Genomic DNA, 21,784 nt, shown 5'->3' on the forward strand with positions numbered 1-21,784 from the left:
TAAAGGATAATTAAATTATTTGTTTCGCTAATGATATTCTACCACATTAAATATGCATTGCAGTTTAAAAATAATAAAGTAGGCTATATATTATTTTTCTAATATTATATATTTTTATTTTATTAATTCATATTTTAATAATAATTATATTAAGAATGTTATTAAATTATATATTTTATTTTATTAAATTATATTTAATAATAAATAGATTAAAATATAATTAAAATATTTATTATTTTATTACATTTAATAATAATCCTATTAAAATTTAATAACAATAACAATCATCTAGCTAAAAAATTCTATTAAGGGTACTTTGGTCATTTTAACTTTTTTCCTTATGCTATTACAACATTATTCCATTCAACAAAATACAAAAATACTATTACAGTTCTATTCCATTCCATTCAACCAAACAAATGAATTATAGATTACAACTTTATTCCATTAAAGCAAACCAAATATAGTGTTAGTTCTACTCAATCTTCGACACTTCAATGTACTCACGTGTTTGTAGGGATAGCACGAACAAATGGATAAGTAGCCTCTGCAGAAGTTGTCTTTTCAATTCCAATCAATCATGTTGGATATCTTTTAGCTAATGCAGAGCATTGTCATACAATTTCAGAAGTTGTGCATCCACGAGGGCCAGTAAACAACATAGATAAAGTTGACATCTTTTAAAATAAGTTGTATTTGCTTAATTTTCCTATGTTATAAATAGACCCACCATTTTTAATAAATAAGAGAAAATTGATATATTAAGTTAAATATAAAGACAAAAATTTGTTAAATGTAGGCAAGGATTAGTTAATATTATTGTTTTTAGTATTAACACAACAATCTTATACCAATAAAATATTTTTAAATAAGATTCACTACACCAAAATAGGCTTTTAGCGGCGTTTGGATAAAAAAACGCCACTAAAAATCAAGCATTAGTGGCGCTTTTACAAAAACACCGCTAAAAATAAGCATTAGCAGCATTTTCCAAAAAGCGCCGCAAAAAACCTAAGCCCAACGACACCATTTTCAGAGTTTTGGGGGCATTTAGCGGCGTTTTTGAAAAAGCACCGCTAATGCTCGGGGCTTTAGCGACGTTTTTGAAAAAGCGCCGCTAATGCTCAGGGATTTAGCGGCGTTTTTGAAAAAGAGCCCCTAATGTTCGGGCCTTTAGCGGCGTTTTTGGAAAAGTGCCGCTAATGCTCGTACCTTTTGTGGCGTTTTTAGAAAAGCACCGCTAATGCTCGTACCTTTAGCTGCGTTTTTGAAAAAGCGCCGCAAATAATAAAATCTAATTATCTCATTGTTTGATATATTCTCAAGTAATGTTTCAATTATATTTTTTCATTATAAGTTGAAAAAATTAATATTTCGTTGTATTTATTATATATTGGTTAAATTTACATTTAAATGATAACAAATAATATTGTTTAATACAAAATGTTTTTATTAAAGAGAAGTCCTAACTCCTAACTATTTATTATTATTTTTCAATCACAGTTTATTTAAACTACTAATTTACTAGAAAAATATATTAAATTATGAGTAAAATAAAATATCATAAAACTTAAATTGTTGTGTTGTAAAGAATAAAAATAGAATAATTTTTATAAGAATAATAAATTTTGATTGTTCGACTAAATAAATAATCAAAGAAAGTAATATAAACCACCAAATATCATGATAAATAGTATTATATATTGATAATTTTATTACCAAAATAATTTTATATTTAGTTAATCAAACATGAACACAACAATGACCTAATAGTACCTACTCAAGAGTAAGAACTGAAAATGAATGAGAAGGGACAAATGAGGTTGTTACTTGGTCTAATACCCACTAGAAATTAATACAAGATTTTTTAGGCTGAGAAAGGGTTATAGGAAAATATTATAAATATTGAAATTCGAATAAAATTTATTAAATATTGAATTTTAGAAAATAATTAAGTGAAGTTGGGATTCAATTTAGCTAGTAGAGTCGGTGGGGTTAGTTGGACGATTTGCTCCCGAAAAGAAAAATTTGTTTGTTTTTTCTTGATAACAAAAGTGTTAGCTGGGTCTCGAGTCTAGAACCGAATACTGCTTCAGGCGGTATAGTGGTAATGGTGGACAAGTAGGTCTAATTTATCTGAATAGCCCAATTGCAAAAGAAAGCAAATATCTTATATTTGCAATCATTAATCATATTACGTTGGGTACTTCGTTAGGGTGGGTGAGTGGCGAGTGCTGAGGTCCAGAGTTGGGAAAACAAAATGAGCAGAGCAAGGTAGGGTTTGCATTTGGATTTGGGTCGGGTTAGTGGATAATGATGAATAAATATCATCATAATGTTTACTATTTTAGGATTACAGTTTTGAGTTTAGGGTTTAGGGTTTAGGGTTTAGGTTTAGGGCTTGGGGATTGGGGTTTAAGATTTAGAGTTTACATTTTAGTGTTAATATGAGGTTAGTTTTTACGGCTTATAAGATAATGATCAAATTTACTGTTTTAGGGCTTGATGTTTATGGTTTATGGTTTAGCTTTAATGATTTGACTGTTACAATGCATGGTTTAGAGTTTAAGGTTTAGGTGTTACCATTTTAAGGTTTATGGATTAGGTGTTACCAATGCCCAATTTTAAAAACTTTTCCCACTTCAAGCTTGTTTTACCCGAATCATCCATTTCATTGTTTAAAAACAATAAAAAATATAAATCTAAGCCTAACCATATTTTGGACTAGATGGGTTGTATGGGTAGTGAACATTTCTAATTATCATTTAAAGAGTAAATAACATATATTTTTCTAAATTTTGAAAGGTTTTATATTTTTCGTGATTTAAAATTTTAAAATGAATTTTAAAAGATTTTAAACTTTTATTTTATAATATTTATATACTTTTAAAGAAAAGACCAAATTAATAAAAATTACAAACATTAAAGACTACAAAATTATTTTATCATTTTCTAATTGCTACATTGATAATTTTAATCGCGAAATTAGATGTTTAAATTAAAAAAATAAAAAATTTAATATCTCAAAATTAAAATGTAGAGTTTTTATAGGGTACTGCATTCATTACACCATAAGTTCTATGATTTTGGGCCGACTTTGTTATACGGGCAAATCCATATAAAAATTTTGGGCCGACTTTGTTATACGAGCTTATCCATATAAAAATTTTATCCATATAAAACTAAAATCATTCCACTTCGAACATCTAGCAAAATAGTTATATTTTAGTTTGGAAGAAATATCTCTAATAAAATGGAGATTATATCGGAAATGAATAATATAAAATCATGATTAACGTCTCAATCTTTAATAGAAATTTGATATGTGAGAGATTAATTCCTTACATTGGATAATTCTAACTTAATAATTAATTACTGACCATTTAATCATTTTTTCTTATTAAAATATACGATATTTATTTTGAGAGTACTTGATTTTTTTAAAAATTTCAATTTATAAAAATAATAATAAATATTTTATAAAATCACTTAACTAATAAATTTTAACAGATTTAAAATGAAATAATTTTGTATGCTTTTATGAAAATGCATAAAAAGGTAGTAATATAAGCGTTTTTATAAAAACGCCACAAAAAATAATTTTACTTTAAAATAATTTTTAGCAGAAAAAATATAAGATTTTTATCATAGCAAAACGGAGTCGTTTTGTACAAAATAAAATAAATTTTTTGCAGCGTTTTTTTAAAAACACCGTAAAAGGTAAGCAAATAGCGGCGTTTTTATTTTATTTTTATAAAATAAAAATGCCGCAAAAAGATATTCAAAATCCTGCCCACTCCCAAAAAAAAATTTTGGTTACCCGCTCGTTTCTCCCTCTTCTCCTCATCTCCATTGCGCGCCCTAAATACCTCAAATTTTGTACTTAATTCTTTTTCCCTTTTAATCTCAAAATTCCATGAGTTCCTTTGCCCCAACATCTCTTAATACCGTTCCAATCCCTAAACCTTTTCTTTTTCTCTCCATGAATTTATATATATATATATGCATATAACAAATGATTCATTGATTTGGGGTTTTGTTTCTTTCTGAATTAGGACAAGTAGGTTTTCCAATCTATATCAAAAGACCACAGGAATTGATCTATGGAATTCCCATTATGAGGTTTACAATTTAGTTTTTAAGCTTTGTGGGGTTCTGTTTGTTGTTGTTCTTTATTCCATTTTTATGTGTGTTTTTGCAGAGAATGGAATAAAATTACAGGAGGTTGAAGGAGATAAACAAGAAGTTGAGAAGGGAGATTAGGTATAATGAAAATTATATCCCTTTCCCATGGTGTATATATATATATAAACCAAAGCTAGGGTTTATTTGTCAATGAAAAGAAGGGTTCATGCTTTTTTGTTGTTGTTGATTAACGGAACGGGGGTTTTTTTTTTTATTTGCAGGCAGAGAATGGGTGGAGACTTGAATGAACTTAACATTAATGAACTGCAAGCTCTTGAAGCTAAAATGGATTCTTCTTTGCTAGCTATACGTGAGAGAAAGGTTTGAAATTATTGGAACTCTTTCTTTATACCAAAAGGGTGTGTATATATATATATGTTGTGTGTATGTGTGCATTACTATATATATTGGGTTTTTCTTTCTTGATTGTTAAATATGAAATTAGGAATTAGGCATAGGGTTCAAACTTTGGCGAGGGTACTTTTAGTTGTTTGAAACCTCTTTGGTTTTACTCGACTTGCATTCTTTTTACAGTCATCAATATATTTTTTACATTTCTTCCATGTAGCATGGAGTCAGAAGAAGTAATTGATGCAGAACTCTCAGCTCGTGTTTTGCAGTTGATAAATGTCACTGATAGTGGATTGCACAGTCAGGTACACTGAGCATGGTAGCTCGGTTTTGATGATATTTATTTTTAATACCTCTAGGAGGATGATGGAAGTGATAGTCTTTCAGTTCAACTAGTAGATGAAAAACACTGGGAAGATCTCTTCATCGTTATTGCTGTGGTGAGTATTTTCTCCAATCCTCATGTTTTAGATTTTTCCAACTATAGGTTTATAGTTGCTACTCTGCAGGGAGATAATTTTTTCCCCGCAAGAACATGAAATATACTTACGATTAGATTTTGCAAGATTCTGTCTCAATTAATCTGCATCCTTTCTCATGGTTTGGTATTATTTATTGCTAAGTGTTTTAAATCTTGAAAGATTGCAAGCAGCATATGAAAATCAATAGTCTGACCTGCATTATTTTGATCATTTGAGAATGCGTAATCTCAGATCACTTTCTTACCATGCTTTGCATCTACAATTTATTTTCCACTTAGTTTCCACATATTGCTTCCAAGCATCTTATTGTTTATCTTGAATATGAGGATGAACTTGCTTGTTTATCTTGATTACAGAGTATAAAACCCACTTGCCTATGCTTATTTATCTTGTGCCCATTAATATGAGATTTTTTTCTGATGAAAATGAAATCAAAGACTTTTAATTTGTAAATACCAGAGATTCTCTACCACTTTACCTTGATATAAAATTCCTCCTGTGATACGTTTTTAAGTCTGGAAAATCTGTAATCCTAGTGATTTGCTTTACAGAGCTATTTTAAATATATTATCGTTGGAGAATGTGAAGATTTTGACATATTTCAATCACAAGATGGTAGGTAAACCACTATTTTGGTCTCATATGGAACATTTAGGGTTAGAGCATCAATTTCTATTTTTCGCATAATCTTGATTGAGCAGATATTTTATATGGACACCTGTTTCTTAACTTGCCATGGCTGTACTGGTGTTCACTTGAGTTCATGTTTGGAGGAAATTTTTGACAGTATATTACATATGTTGTGCATGGTTGCAGAGCAAGGAGTGTTTAGAGAAAGTTACTCAAACAATATCTTTTCTTGCTCAACCACGAGAATCTCACTTGCTTTTGCTTACGGGTAAAGCTTTTACTTCCTTTCCAACTGAACATAACTTACAATAAATGCTGTGAGTTAGCCATCTTTACTGCCGTATATGGATAACTCCAATATAGTGCAGAATATAAGTATGGATGTCAATGGTTGTTTTAGTGGCTTTTTTTTAAGTAAAAGCTAAGAGAATGACTTGCAGGAGAGGTGAAGAGGGATAGAGCTGCAAAGCTTTTGGGTTTGCGTGCATGCAATTTTCGGCCACGACACTCAAGCAAACTTGGAAATGAGTTTCGGGTGTTCACAAACTATGACCCTGGGGAGAGATTAGGAGGATGGGAGCAAGAATAATAGGTACCTTTTTCTTGCCATCGTTTGCTAGGAATATTTTTTCATGGATGAGCTTCATGCAACCTAATTTTTATCCATTATCAAGGAATTTCCAACACTTACCCTTGGAAAAATTAACCAGCTTTTCTACTAATTTTCCCAGAGAAAACATGCAGATGAGAAAACTTCCAAGCAAGTTCATCCTCATATTATGCATTTTGGTCTACTTTTTTAAACTAGTGCAATTTTCCTCACTTGTGTAGATTTCGTAATACATAAAACTATTTAAGGTTGTTTAAAGTTGTACTGACTCATGCCTACTCATTTCCATTTTGAAATTTAATTAGGAAGTTGTTCCAAAACGTACAATATAGATGGAAGAAGCCATACAAGTTTCTCATATGTATTATTTATTTTAGTTTTGATTCTAAATTTTATTTTTACTTTAATATTTACGACAACTTGAGTTCTAACTTTTGAATTTTAATTGTTTTACTAATTTATTATTTTAAATTCTAAAACTAAATTCATTAATTTTTATATTTAGTTTTAAAGTTAAAATTTTCATAGAAAATTTAATTTAAATAATATTTTTTATTTATCCTTAAAAGTATATTTAAATTTCAAATTTAGAAAATAAAACACAATATAATATTTATCATAAAAATAAATATAATTTGATTAAAATAATTTTTTTAAAGGTTATGTTTTTAGCGGCGTTTGTGACAAAAAACGCCACTAAAGGTCATGTTCTTTAGCGGCGTTTGTGGGAAAAGCGCCGCTAAAGGTTATGGTCTTTAGCGGCGTTTGTGAGAAAAGTGCCGCTAAAGGTCATGGTCTTTAGCGGCGTTTGTGGGAAAAGAGCAGCTAAAGGTCATGGTCTTTAGCGGCGTTTGTGGGAAAAGCGCCGCTAAAGGTCATGGTCTTTAGCGGCGTTTATTTCTAAAAACGCCGCTAAAGTTAGCGACACTGTCATTAGCGACATTTTTTGCGACGCTTCTCAAAGCGCCGCAAATACTTTTAGCAGCGCTTTTTAGCGCCACTAAAGGCCTAAAAAAGCGCCGCTAAAAGCCTGTTTTGGTGTAGTGATTATTACATTTTCAATGTGTTTTTAAATATTAATAACTAAATTAAACAATAACTATGTTAATAAGTTAATTTATAAAAATATGTTGAAAAAAATTATTTGAGAAACTAGGATGAAATTCTAAAAATTTATCGATCTACATTATTTTTGAAGAGAGAAAGGAAAATGCGTCCTACACGTATCCTACAGGGCGCGCTTTCACTGTAATGTGGCAATAACGCGTTTTCACTATGGTAAAAAATGTTTTTTTCTTTCTTTTTTCTTGCGATTGGAAATTAAAAGTTTGCATATTTATTTTTATACGTGTTTGAGATAGACATGGTTACAGTTTTAAGGATTATTTGAATTTACGGTGGTGTTGTGGAGCTAGGTGACCTACAAATTTTATCTGCTATGTGAGTATAGAGCCATCACCTCGGAAGTCAGGTTACGTTGCAACTCAAGGTTCCAGTTGACGGTGATTATACAGTCTGGGGTTGAAGTGTAACTAGGCTTCAAATTTACAAAGGTTATACTGTCAAAGGAGGGACTATAAATAGGGCCTCAGTTGACGGTGGTCATACGGGCACGACAACCAGTTTTTCCTCATCAGAGGAGGATGCTTTATAAAACCTAAACAGAAGTACGAGGAAGAAAAACATAGTGGCATTTTAGTATAATCAAGTATTTTATTTTATCCATGTACACCAAAGGCAGTGACCCTGTTATTATAACTTGTGACATAATTGGGGTGTAATAGGTTTTACTAACAAGGTTACTGCATTTGCTAGAGATGGACAACACGAATTACTTGATTATACTGGGAGGCCCTTTGCATTTTCCTTCATCGTACTTCTGTATAGGTTTTATAAAGCATGATCCTCTGATGAGGAGAAGCTAGTTGTTGTGCCCTCACAACCACCATCAAATAGGGTTCCATTTATGCTTCATCCTTGAAGCCCTAGTTACACTTCAACCCGAGACAGTATATTCACCACCAACTTGGACCTCAAGTTCCAAAGTGATCCTGGATTCTTGGCAAATGGAACCATACTCACATGATAGGTGAAATTTGTAAGTTAACGAGCTCCATAACATCACCGTGAACCCAAACACAACTTAAAACTATGACTATGTCTCTCTCAATGCGAGAGAGAAATAAATCTTCAAACCTAAATTTTCATACACGTAAGAAAAATTAAAAAATAATTTAGGATACTAAATTAAGGGATGGGAACGTGCAGTTATATAGGGGATGTGGTGGGGTAAAAAGGAAATTTTTATCACAGGATTCTAAAAAGAAAATACCTTTTTTACTCACCCCATGCCTCTGCAAGGGACTGTTCTGTTCCTTACAAAAGAGCTTTATAGAAAAAACTCAATACAGGCCTTTGATTTTCCATACTGACATTCGAAGCAAATTGTTGATCTGAAGGATACTTGGCACTAGGAGTAATCGGTGTTGTCGTGAAAACTTGAATTTCGTCCTTACGTTGTTATCGAAGCAAAGGTTATTCATTAATTTACATGTAGGTTTAGGGTTTGTGGTGATGAGTACTATAGTTTTTACTATTCTATCAGTTTTAAACATATGGAATAGGGTATCTCATTAAAGATGAGCAGACAAGTTGTAACAGCCCATTTTCAGTGGTGTCAGAAACAGTGGTTTTGGGACCACAATTTTGATGTGTGTGTTCGTAAATATTAATTATTTAATATTTACGAGGTCCTTAGGGTCGTATTAAATCTTGGTTAGGAAATTTTAACATTTAGATAGTTAATTAAATAAAAAGAACTAAACTATGAAAGTCGTAAAATCTAGCTATAATTGAATTATATTGATTAGATGGTGTAAATCACATAAGTGGAATGGTTTAAAGGGAAAATATACTATTTTTAATTAGCATGGATAGTTAAGGCTTGAATTATGCTAAAAATGTGTGTTTAATTGAAGGGAAAACTTAAGTAAAATAAAACAAAAATAATGTATATTCTTCCCAAAATTGTTTTGACTGAAATTGAAGAGAAGAAAAAGGCATTGAAGGTTTGAAGGTTCAATGATGAGATTTCTCGAGCTTGGAGGGTTCGAAAAGTAGCTTGAATGGGATGGACCGTCTTAAAAGGGTTCAATTGGTGGAAACCTCAACTCGTGGCACTTGAATGCTTTAAGGAACTGTAGATATATTAAAACTACAACCCACTTAAACTTGACTAAATACTCAAATTGTGGTATGCGAAGTCACCACACCCCAGGATGGTGAATAGTATGATAAGACAATTGGTGAATGCCACAAACTCGTAAAAGTTTGATAAGTTCAGTTTAGTTCAATTAAGAACCAGAAGAGAAAATATTCTCACAAAATAAAGTTGTATTCAACATAATTGTGTATGTAACCAAAACAATTTCCTATTACAAGTTATTTATAGGCCCTAATACAACTATTCAAATACCTATAAAATACCTTTCAACTTCGGCATTTAACTAGTGTTAATACAAACATTTAAATTTGTTTTAACTCATGTTGGGTAGCCAATAAGTCATGTCTTTTCACTTGATTCTTGTATAGTTGAAAAGGCATGTCTCTTCACTTTGTTGATGACTTAATGTTTCGTTAATGAGTTGTTTGGTGTCCCGTCACTTTCCTTATGGTTGAAAGTTATGTTGCTTGGCATTCTTCTCTTGTAATGGCACCATAATGAACTTTAAGTGTTTGAAATCGATAAAATTTGAAGGTCACTCTTGGTCTATTCGATCAATCACAATGCATCACATTGGAAGTTGATTCTTGAATGAATTTTGTGCATTTATTCACCTTCAACATTGTAAAGGGGTTTGTGCAAGTGTACATAATCATTCACGTAATAAGTAAGTAAAATGAGTTATCGTCTCCCCAGGGACTGTATAAGCTTAACCAAATATTTCCAAAATTATAACTTCACAATATGATGTAAAAATTCAAAAATTTGGATGGTGAATATTAAACTAAGTAAATTAATTAGATGCAAAGATTGATCCCTATGCAAATTTAATCTAGATGTAATTTACCTAAATGAATGAATGAATGGCTTTAGCAACAAAAGCAATCAACATTAAATGGGCTAGGATAATTTTATTAATCAATTCAACATTAATTTTATTAAGCAATCAACATTAATTTTATTTCGATCATTTATTGACCGCTCGAAAGGTCCGCAGTCGCCTCGAGCGACTCAGGTAACCTAAATGGTCCTAACAGTGTAAATGGGCCCAAGGCTCATTACTCGACCCAAGTGGGCCCACACGCTAGTGCGGCCCGTTCAGCCCAAAATTCACCATGGCTATGAGTTCTACGTAGCCCAGTCCAATATTTGCCACAAATCGTGATTCTCATCCGTGAAGGGCCCACGAGCCTATAGGGCCTATATGGCCTATTTCGGCCCAACGTGGCCCATTACGGCCTACGCCTATGGAATTGCTCATGGAGGTCTCTATAGTCTATTGCCCATGATTTGAGGATTTGGTTTACCATATGAGCGATCGCACGCTCATGTGGTCTCAAATGTCGTACTTTCGGCTTTTCGGCTTTTGCCGTCTAATAGTTATAGCGGGGTGTCTACACAGCTGATTGTGAAAACGCTCCAAGATCCACGAGTACCCAAAATCTACATTCATACAATTTTTCCATTAGTCACTAATGAATAAGGTTAATCTCCTTCTTTTACATCCTTAACCAAAACTACATTAATACTTGCCTCGACTGTCAAAAGTGGCTTAGCCCACTTATACCACTGACGAAGGTTGACTACAATCTTCTTGACAAATATCTGCATTGCAAACGGATTTATTAAACAAAAATGTTTAATCATGTGGTTTAAATCCACTTCATGATAACTTACAAAAATACAGCAAGCATTCGGCCTACACCTAGAATGCTAGCCCACATACTTACCTTAGATCGAGAGAAGAGAAAAAAGTTTCGATGACTTGGTACTACTTGATACTCCTTCAATCATCGAGGACTTCAAACCATCAGAAAGGAGTGATATACGACTGAACCACAGACAATAAAGGGAGATAGCTCTCGATCAAAAAGGAAATAATAGGAGGTAGAAATCAAAGACAAATAGAGAATGATATTCGGCCAAAGAAAAAGAATAGAAGAGAAAGAAGATTCAGCCAGCAGAGAAGAGAAAGAAGATTTGGCCAGTAGAGAAGAGAAGAGAGAAAGTGAGAGAGAAGGGAAGATTCGGCAACAAGAGGGAGGGGGAAGAGGAAAGAAAAGAGCAGAAAAGGACAAATCCGAGAGGTACTTCCCAAAACTTGGCAAAATTCGGCACCTAAAACCGAATATCTTTAGTACCTAGAGACCAAATTCAGTAGATACTACCCTAAAAAGTTCTTCCAAATGCCGAAAACGACAACATTTTCCCTCCAAGCCAAATTCTCAAGGTTTGAATTACCCCAAATAGCACACGCTCCCCCTTCTAATCAAATTTTTTGATTTATTAACAATCATAGCTTTCATAGAATTCATTACATAAGCATAAATCTTTTCTTATAATTATGAACCTTTATATTAAGTCACTTACCGTTCCATTCCTTTTCTTACTCATTTCATTTGCATAGTACAAAGTATAAACATAAAAATCAACCATATGTATTCCTATCATCAACAATCTCAATCGAAAAATCACATACATTCAATTTAATATTCAAATGTATAGCAAATCCATCAAATTCATTAAACAAATTACCTTACTGAGATTTTTAATTCGAAGAACGACTTAGGGATAGGAGCACATTGTCAGTCCAACCATAACACGCTAGATGCCCATACGAGTCAATTCCTCAAAACACACCAAATGCTCACAAGATCTAGTCGAACTGAAACACGCCAATGCTCATAAGAACTAGTCCAACCGAAACACGCTAATGCTCATAAGAGGTAGTCCAACCGAAACACGCCAATACTCATAAGAGCTAGTCCAACCGAAACACGCCAAACAGAGAGTATAACACGAAAGTTCACAATAAATGTTGAACCTCGATTTACTCGGGAAATAAATATATACATCCCTCTAAACCATCTCCACTCCAATCCCCAACACACCATATCACGACTATACTCTATCCCGGGTTCAATCCAATCCGAACATCAAATTCAATAACATATCTCAAATAATCATTCATCATCAACAATTGAATATATATATTTTATATCATATTATACTATTCAACAACTCATATAGATGTCAAAATTTTAAACCATACAAACTTACTCGAACTGAATTGTAGTGGTTGTAGAAGTTCATGGACTATTCTATAATTTTTCCTTTTTCACGAGTATCTACGAGATCTTGATCTAAAATGTGAAATTTCTCAATTATTAGCTTACATTTCACATTCCAATCCATTTTACAATTACCCTAAACTTTTAGAATCATTATCATTTAGTCCATTAACCCGAAATTTATCAAATTAACCATTTTTATCAAGTCAATATTCTATCCAAATATACTAGGCCCTTAAACAGTCCCTAATGAACATTAAATTTACTATCAAACCCTAAAATTTGATATTTTCACAATTTAATCCTAAAATAAAAATCTAACAAAAATCACTTTACAAAATCATCAAACAACACAATAAAAGCTCAAAATACATGGTATTTATCATAAAAATTCAAAATTCGTCAATGGAAACTTCAAAAATTTTTAACAGAATCAAAAATGAAGGTACCGGCTAGTTAAACCTAGTTGCAATGATCTCAAAAACATAAAAATTACAAGAAATAAGTGAGAATTAAGCTCAGATGAAAGAAACGAAGCTTGAAGCTCTCCCAAATGGTGAATTCAGCTAAGGTTGAAGAAAAATGAATATGAATTGTTTAGTTTTTCAATTTGTTTTACTTAATATCAAGTTATTTACCATTTTACCATTAATTACATAATATTTTTGTCTTTTTCCTTACTAATGTCGTCCCACCACATTAATTAAGGCCTAATTACCATATATTTCCTTATCAATTAATAATTAAGTCATTTAGTCACTAAATGCATTAATTAAAAACTTTTGCACCTTTTACAATTTAGTCCTTTTAATTAATTAACTATTTAAACAAGAAAATTTCTTAACAAAACTTTACTACAACCTTAATAACACTCCATAAATATTTAATAAAATACTTATGGTTCGTTTTATAGAAATGAGGTCCCGATACCTCATTTTCTAAAACTACTTGACTTTAAGGTCATACCACTTTAACCTAATTGTTCTCTCAAATAGCATAAATTGCCAATTCAACATTTATTTTAATACCATATTTGACTAATGAATATTAAATAATAGTATTTACGAACTCGCTCGTCAGATTTGTGGCCTCGAAACCACTATTTCTGACACCACTGAAAATGGGTTGTTACAAGGGAACCCTTCTGAACGACAATGTGGGTGAATTTCTCCTCTTTGCTGTTTCAAAACTTGAGCCCAATCTGTATTTACAAACTAAACTGCTTAAGATAAAATAAACTAATTAGTACCTGGGCCAAATTGACCCCCTTATTGAACATAAAAATAAAATTCAAATTGGAAATTAAAATGAAAAATTTCTTTTGGGCTACTTAGAAAATTTCTTCTAAAAAAGTTACATCAAATTAAATTCCCAGGAAAGGTTGGAGGGGGCACAAATGATCCCGCTTAAGTTCCAATCATCTTAGATAGAATTAATTTGAAGAACCAATTCAAGAAAAATAATTTCTAAGCATGCCATTTATTCAAATAAGAGAGAGAAAAAATTGAAAATAAATTAACGACTGAGACAGTGAAAAGGACTCCCTCAATGTTATTGATGATTTTCACTGAAAAAGTCGATGTCGAACGACCATTTATCATACCAACTGTATCCATCTAGAAAGAAGAACTAATGTTGACCAGCAATTATATCCAATATTTGCTCAAAAAATAGCAACAGAAAATGATCTTTCTGTTTTGTTTTGCTCAACTTTCTATCATTTGTACAAATCTGCATACCCATGATAATCTTTTACAAAATCAGCTCAATTTTTGTTATACATTCTTTCTTTGGTACAAGTCCCAACCACTGAATGTCATAGATGGGATCCATGATCCTTGATTTTAACCATTGAAACTCGAGATTGAATTGAACTCTTCTGTCCCTTGACGTGCCCCTTTTTCAGTATTTGCAATAGTCTACTTGATACCTTTCTCGTGCCTTTTCAAAATAGTTAAGTCTAACTCTTGTGGCTCTTCTTTTGATGGGTTGGGGTGCTTCTACTCATGTGATGATAGCTCTAATGACTCAAATTGAACTTTTGAATTGAATCCTTCTAAGTTAGCTTCCAAACATGTATTATCCTCATCTTGATATGAAGAGTCATATAAAATACCTTCCAATGGATCTTCCACAGAAACTGTAAAATAATATTTAACCTCATCAGAAGATCTTACGGCCTTAAGTATATTAAAGGTTACTTGTTCATCTTGAACTCGCATGGTGATTTCACCTTTCTATACATCAATTCTCGTATTATCGATTTCCAGGAAAGGCCTTCCTAGGATGATTGGTACTTCCTTATCTGCTTCAAAATCTAATATAACAAAGTCAATAAGAAATATGAATTTATCAACACACACAAAGACATCCTCGAATTTTCCTTCTGGGTATGCCAAAGATTGATCCACCAATTGGAGTTTAATAGCAGTCGGTCTAGCCTTACCAATACCTAATCGTCTAAACATAGACGTAAGCATTAAATTGATACTCTATCTCAAATCGCACAAAGCCTTATCACAATAGGATTCTCCAATATTACAAGGCATGATGAAACTTCTTGGATCCTTCAACTTAGGAGGCAACTTGTTCTGAAAAAATAGGCTACATTCTGTAGTCAGGTCTATAGTTTCAAATTCCCTAAATCTTCTCTTCTTAAACAAAATTCTTTCATAGCTTTCGCATAGTTCGGCATTTGCTCCAAAGCTTCTATCAACGAGATGTTGATACGTAGTTGTTTCAACACATCCAACATTCTCTTAAATTGAGTATCCTGTTTATGTTGATATGAAGGTTGTGGAACTTTGGCTTGGATTGGACAGCTCTTCTAAAGTAATATTTCTACATCTAATGAAGAGGTTAGCTTATTAGAATTCACTAGTTTAGATTTTACGTTTTTAGAATTTGCAGAATTTGGCTTCTCTGGTACAAGAATTTCAACTGTGGGTTGATTTTCCTCTTTTTGGGGAGGTTCATCTTCAACCTCAACCTTATTGGGTTCAAAAGTCTTTTCACTTCATAAATTAACCACTTTGCAATTCTCCTTGCTAAGTTTTCTTAGGTTCTCCATGTCACTAGGCAAAGCTCCTTGTGGTCTATTTCGAAGTTTGTTGGCTATTGCCCTATCTGGTTCTCCAAATTTCTCAAAGTTGCATCATTCTTAGCCATGTATGCTTTTAATAAGTTCTCAAGATTAGAATACTTGGTTGAAAGAGGATTTTCTATGTTGTTTGGTACAGCACCTTGGGGTCCGTTTCTAAACTCATCAACTAATTGTTCCACTTGATTTTCAAGGCTCTCTAATGTTGTTGCTTTTCCTTGAATCAAGGCATCAATTTTAGCAATGTATGCCTTCAATAAATTCTCCAAATTATTTAAAGGTTCAACTTACGGTGGGTTTTAAACTTGTTGATTGAAACCAAGAGGTTGATTTGATCTATGCTGCATGTAAGTGTTCTTTTATCCACCTCCTTGGTAGTGGATTGGTAGTTGAGCTACAACATGATTTAAATTGTTAGTAGTAAATTGTTTCAACATTGAAGAGATAGACGATACCTGAGCTGAGAGTGAAGTAAGGGCGTCTACTTCATATACTATGGCTACTCTTCTTCCTAAAGCTACTTGATTTGTCTGCCACTGGTAATTATTACTAGCTATTCTCTCGATTATTTTGTAAGCCTTATTATAAGACTTCAATAAGAGAGCACCATTTACAAAAGCATCTACCACCAACCTTGTGTATGTGTTGAGACCATTATAAAATGTCTCCAACTAGATGCAATGAGGAATCCGATGACAAGGACACTTACGAAGTAATTCCTTAAATTTTTCTCACGTCTCGTATAAGGACTCGTCATCCAATTGCTGAAAAGTAGTGACTCATTTCATAACTTAGCATTTTTGCTAGGTGTGAAATACTTTACTAGAAAGTATTCAACTAATTCTTGCCAAGTAGAAATTGAGTTGGATGGAAACGATTAATCCACACTCGTGCTCGATCTCGCAACGAGTATGGAAACAACTTCAACTTTAGTGCATCTTCAGTTGCACTGGCTATCTTGAAGGAACCGCTCACCTCCATAAACAATCGAAGGTGAAGATGTGGATCTTCTATGGGCATTCCACTGAATTGACCTATTGTTTGAATCATCTGAAACATCACAGGCTTCCATTCAAACTGCGGTGCCCCAATCTCCGGTCTTCTAATTCCCAATTTTAGTTCATTAAGGAATGGCACGGCATACTTTTTTATAAGTCAGTCCCTATCATCAGCAATAATTATTGGATTTTGAGCATCAGCGGCTCTATTCCCTTGAACATCATTTTGATTTTCATGGTCCATTTTTGCAGCTTGTCTCTGGGCTAATCTTTCTCATCTTCTTTATCGAAATGGCTGTTCCATTTTAGGGTCTATAAGGACTAAATCGATGATTCGATCTATGCTAATTATTACTTGGAAAGAAAATCACAAAAAATATAAATAATAAAATAATAATAATAAATATAATAAAGAGAAAACAATTAAAGAATTAATTAGTAAAGTTAGAAATTAAATAAAAATAAAATAAAAAACAAATTTCAAAAAATAATCTCACAAAAAATGATTAAGGTAACAGTCTTCGGCAATAGAGCCAAAAACTTGTAACGAGGTTTGTGCAAGTGTACACAATCATTCAAGTAATAAGTAAGTAAAATGAGTTATTGTGTCTAAAAGGACTGTATAAGCTTAACCAAATATTTGTAAAATTACACCTTCACAATTTGATGTAAAAATTCAATAATTGGATGGTGATGATTAAACTAAGTAAATTAATTAGATGCAAAGATTAATCCCTATACAATTCTAATCTAGATGCAATTTACCTAAATGAATGAATGAATGGCTTTAGCAACAAAAACAGTCAACATTAAATGGGCTAGGATAATTATATTAATCAACATTAATTGGATACTTTATCATGCTTAACAATGTTTGGAAATACTTTCATGACAACTCGATCTTTCATGAGTTTGAAAACCAAAATAAGTCCTTTTAGAGTCTTTTACTTAGTTAAGTATGCATTGTACTGATCATATTAACTAAGGGTTTCTTAACATTTATGTAAGGTCACAAGGATACGTTTCAAACAGTTTAATTAAATAAACCTAAAAACTATGCAAGGCAATGAGCTAACTAATGATATTACAAACCTCAACTTAGTCAGGTTTGAAGATCTAAATTGAGCATTGCACTTTTCAATTATGTGTCTACTAGTCATCGTCTGGTTAGGATCACACAGCTAATCTGAGTGCACCCAATCACGTATGAATGAAATGCATCATGATATTAATTGAAAAAATGATTGACTGAGGCCTAAACATGTCAAACATGGATAAAATAGATCTTATTGAATTAACATAGCCATCCTAACAAATAAGATTTAAAATATCATCATTGATGTCAAAAATAATAAACTCAAAGCAAACATGATTAAAATAAATAAAAATAGGAAAGAGTAAACTCTATTCATTTCAGTGGCCTTTGGGATCTATTATGACTGATTCCGTTCAACAGCCTTTCGAATCTATTATGACTGATGCGCTCCTCCATTCTCCTCAACGCTTCTTTTGCTAAGGAGTTCCTAAAGTGGCCAGCCAAAGAATGCTTTTGACAAAGCTTTTGTGGCTAAAGGATGAAAAAGAGATGGGCAGTTATGCAAGGGAAGGAAAATGAAAATAAAATATGGAGAAAATGCTAATGGGAGAAGAGAAATGAGTAGTAAGGGATGAGGGATTAAGGGATTGGTGCATGGTATTTATAGGTGAAGGTAAAAGGTAGAGTTAGCTAAAAATTGATTCAAAATTCCTTCATTTTCTACCACACATGGCCGGCCATATTTCAAGGAGAAGGGGATGACTAAGTCTCCTCAATTTGAATTCAAACCAAGGCTATTAATAGCCATAGGGTGTACGGTTTTAATAGCAAGTTGTCGGGCAGATTTCTGATTATTTTCCAACTGTAAGGACCTTTAATTAAATACCCCAAAGCTTGCTTTTGGGCATCCGTCTACTTGTGCCGAAACTAGGCTTAGTTTCCCCTTATTGGACGGTTTCTTAGTCCAATTATTTAGTAGACATGTCCATCTTTTAGCACCTCTTTTAATGGGTCAAATTATCAACCCCATGACCCAAATTGCAAGGTCTTGTCAGCCACATGAATTAATTTGTGTATGTCCATGTTTCATTCACATTAATCACATTTTCAATTGTCCTCCTACATAGTGAAAAATCACATATTAATAAATTAACATGAAATATGTAAAAAAATCATGTAATTAAGTATAAGTTCACATAATTTATAAATCCATGCCCAATATTACTAATTTAGTAAAGTTCACTTATTTTAATAACAATTACTCAAGATTAACATATTTATTAAGCAAAAAGGTGGTAAAAATATATAGAAAAACCCTATATAATTTCGAGTTTACAAACATCTACAAAAAATGTTCCCTTTATGCACCAACAATTAAGTGATCGAATGCCCACTCTTTTATGCCAAAACCGAACAATCATTTGAATGTGGCAGCATTTAATTCTTCTTTGGAAACGAACAGCCCTTTGTAGCTTTAAAATATGTGATCAGCCTTTGGACTTTCCTAGGACACACAATTGAACACACAATTAATTTATTTAAGATACATTAAACCTTGCAAACTTTTCATATTCATATCTAGCTTTAACACATTATTTAATATAGAATTCAACAAACTAAAACTCACGCATTTATGACAAAAATAACAGCCAAAATAAATGACACACTTCACACATTTATAACACAAACTCATAATTAGCATATAAAATGTATAAATGCATGGCTTAATTAAAATGAAAACTTATTTAACATATGAGTTTCATAATGCATTGCATAATTAAAAGACAATCTTCATTAACATATTAGATGCTTTTATGATTGACTTTACTAAATGCAAAGCACTTCCTGCAAGACATAATTAAATATGCAAACACTTATTAAACTGAAATAAAACTTAAAAATAATAAAAGTTTTATATTTGGCCCTTTAATTAATTTATACCCAGCACTAAATACATCAAGACTTAAACAAATTAACCATCAAAGGAATTGGGCTCAACCCAATTTGAATGATAAGCTTCATTTTGCACTTGGGCCCTTCTCGTTTGGGCCAATCCTAACATCTCTGAATTGCAACGTAATATGATGTGATCGGAATCACATCATTCAACCACCTTAATTTTCTTTGCATGTGAGTGAATATCTCATCTGTTTCTTATAATTTTTATATTTTTGAGATCGTTGCAACTAGGTCCAACTAACCCATACCTCCGTTTTTGAAACTATTAAATGTTTTAGAATGTGTCATGGATGAGTTTGAGGTGTTTGTGAAAGTTTGTGATAGATTACTAAGCTTGGTTGTTAAATAGAATTATTTCGTAAAGTAATTTTTTGTTGATTTTAAGGTTAAAAGACTAAATTATTTAAACAGTAAAATTTCATAGTATTTTTGTGAAATTTTGTTAAATAGAGGGTTTTATAGAGACCCTAAATATTCGGCTGGTATGGGTTGTGTACAAATAAGGTTAATTTTGTAATTTTTCGAGTTTGGGATTAAATTGAATAACGTGTAAAAGTTTGGTGCAATTATGAAATATTGTAAATAGAATGGAATATGTATTAAATTGAATGATACATGAAATTGAATCTAATAGAGTCAAATAAACTATTTTATAGATCAAGAACAATTAGATAACCGAGGAAAAGAAAAAGTTACTGAGTAGTCCTTGAATTTTTACAAACTCTGCAGTTTAGCCTTGGTAAGATAATTCGATATATTTTAACATATTTTGAAATGTACATTGATTGTGAAATTGGTTATTGAATATTTTAGTGAATGCTTGATTATAAATTACTGTAAATTTAGAAAAACAGTTCCTTTGAAACTTGTTAAATGATATTATATTGTGAGTTGAATGAACGTAGGATAGAGTGCAATTGGCATGCCAATAGGTTATAGTGTACGTTGTACAAGATTGACTTGTGACAAGGCGATGATTCCTGATTTGTGTTTATACACTGAGTATATCAAGGTTTAGCATTTGTTGCGAACTATCGTGTTATATTACAGTGATTGTGGTTGACAAGAAACACTGTTTATTACTCTTGTTATTATAAATGTCATGTTTATTTCGGTAAGCTTTATCGTCTTAACCGCTAAACTTACTAAGCTTTATATAGGCTTATTCGTGTTATTTTCTTGTTTCCTTGTAGATAAAGTTTTGTGGAATTGAGCAATCGAATCAACTTGAGGATCACACTATCCAATCACATTTTGGTAGTTTTTGAAGTTAACTTTTGGGTTATATGGCATGTAATAGGTGAAATTTATAGATGTTTGATTTGTAAATTATTTGGTAATTATGAAAGTGATGAATGATGCCTATGTTTCGTATTAACTTGTATGTTTTTATGTTCATGTCATGTTATTTGGTCATTTGGCAATTTTTATATACGTGTTTGAAATCATGGTATGAATGTATATGTTTGAATGAGAAAAGTAATGGTAAGTTTTTAAATAAGATGATATATGACTTGAGAGTTTGAATGATTACTTGTTAATGTGTTTGGTGTATGAATGTGATATGGAGTATAGCCTTGATTTTGGTTAGTTTTGTAATGTGAATTGAGGTGCCAAATGATGGCTGTAAAGCCCAAAATCTGCCCGGGCCCAACAGTCCAATTACAAAAAATAAACCCAAACAATTACAGCCCAAATAAATCAAAAAAACCCTAAAACCCTAGCCCACCAAACATAAAAGCTTTTCAGCCATCAAAGCAAACCCTAAGCCCTAGCGCCGTATGCCCAGGCTCCAGCAATGCGCGCCGTTCCACCTCCTCGCACGCCGCCACCGCCCAAGGCTCGCCTACCACCGGTAGTCCACGCGTCTGACACCTGCAAAAACTAAATGTAATGGCAAAAAGGAGGCACGCAGGTAGTTAACAGACAGTAAAGAAGAAGAAAGTGTTTTTTTAATTCGGCTATAAAAGCCCGAATCTAATTGTTGTATTTTTTTTAACGAACGCACACAAAGCAATCAAAAAAACAGAACAGAATTTTTAAAAGGTTGATTGTTCTACTGCATTCTCCTTTTTTATTTTTATTCTTTTTGTTATCTTTATTTTATTTTCTATAAATCCATTTTTTTAAATAAAAAAC

At 32.2% G+C, this 21,784-nt stretch overlaps 1 protein-coding gene across 9 annotated transcripts; it reads left to right on the forward strand.

Moving 5' to 3' along the window:
* The first annotated feature begins 3,800 nt into the window (after nucleotides 1–3,800).
* LOC105784484 (uncharacterized) lies at nucleotides 3,801–21,146 on the forward strand. Of its 9 annotated transcripts, none has more exons than XR_008192524.1 (8): nucleotides 3,801–4,122; nucleotides 4,202–4,263; nucleotides 4,407–4,506; nucleotides 4,896–4,976; nucleotides 5,570–5,633; nucleotides 5,835–5,916; nucleotides 6,089–6,240; nucleotides 20,839–21,146. XR_008192524.1 is itself a non-coding variant. In XM_012610385.2 (7 exons), the coding sequence occupies exons 3-6, from the start codon at nucleotides 4,414–4,416 to the stop codon at nucleotides 6,235–6,237; spliced, it is 405 nt and encodes a 134-aa protein (XP_012465839.1). In that variant the 5' UTR covers nucleotides 3,801–4,122; nucleotides 4,202–4,263; nucleotides 4,407–4,413; the 3' UTR covers nucleotides 6,238–6,240; nucleotides 20,839–21,146. The 9 variants fall into 9 exon arrangements, 4 of the variants coding, with proteins under 4 accessions (XP_012465839.1, XP_052482005.1, XP_012465838.1 ...); XR_001130537.2 differs by lacking the exon at nucleotides 20,839–21,146 and adding an exon at nucleotides 6,380–6,578; XR_008192526.1 differs by lacking the exon at nucleotides 20,839–21,146 and having other exon boundaries at nucleotides 4,754–4,976; nucleotides 6,089–6,578.
* Nucleotides 21,147–21,784: the final 638 nt, after the last annotated feature.

The sequence above is a fragment of the Gossypium raimondii genome, chromosome 13 (assembly GCF_025698545.1).
Source record: "Gossypium raimondii isolate GPD5lz chromosome 13, ASM2569854v1, whole genome shotgun sequence".
NCBI classification, from domain to species: Eukaryota; Viridiplantae; Streptophyta; class Magnoliopsida; order Malvales; family Malvaceae; genus Gossypium; species Gossypium raimondii.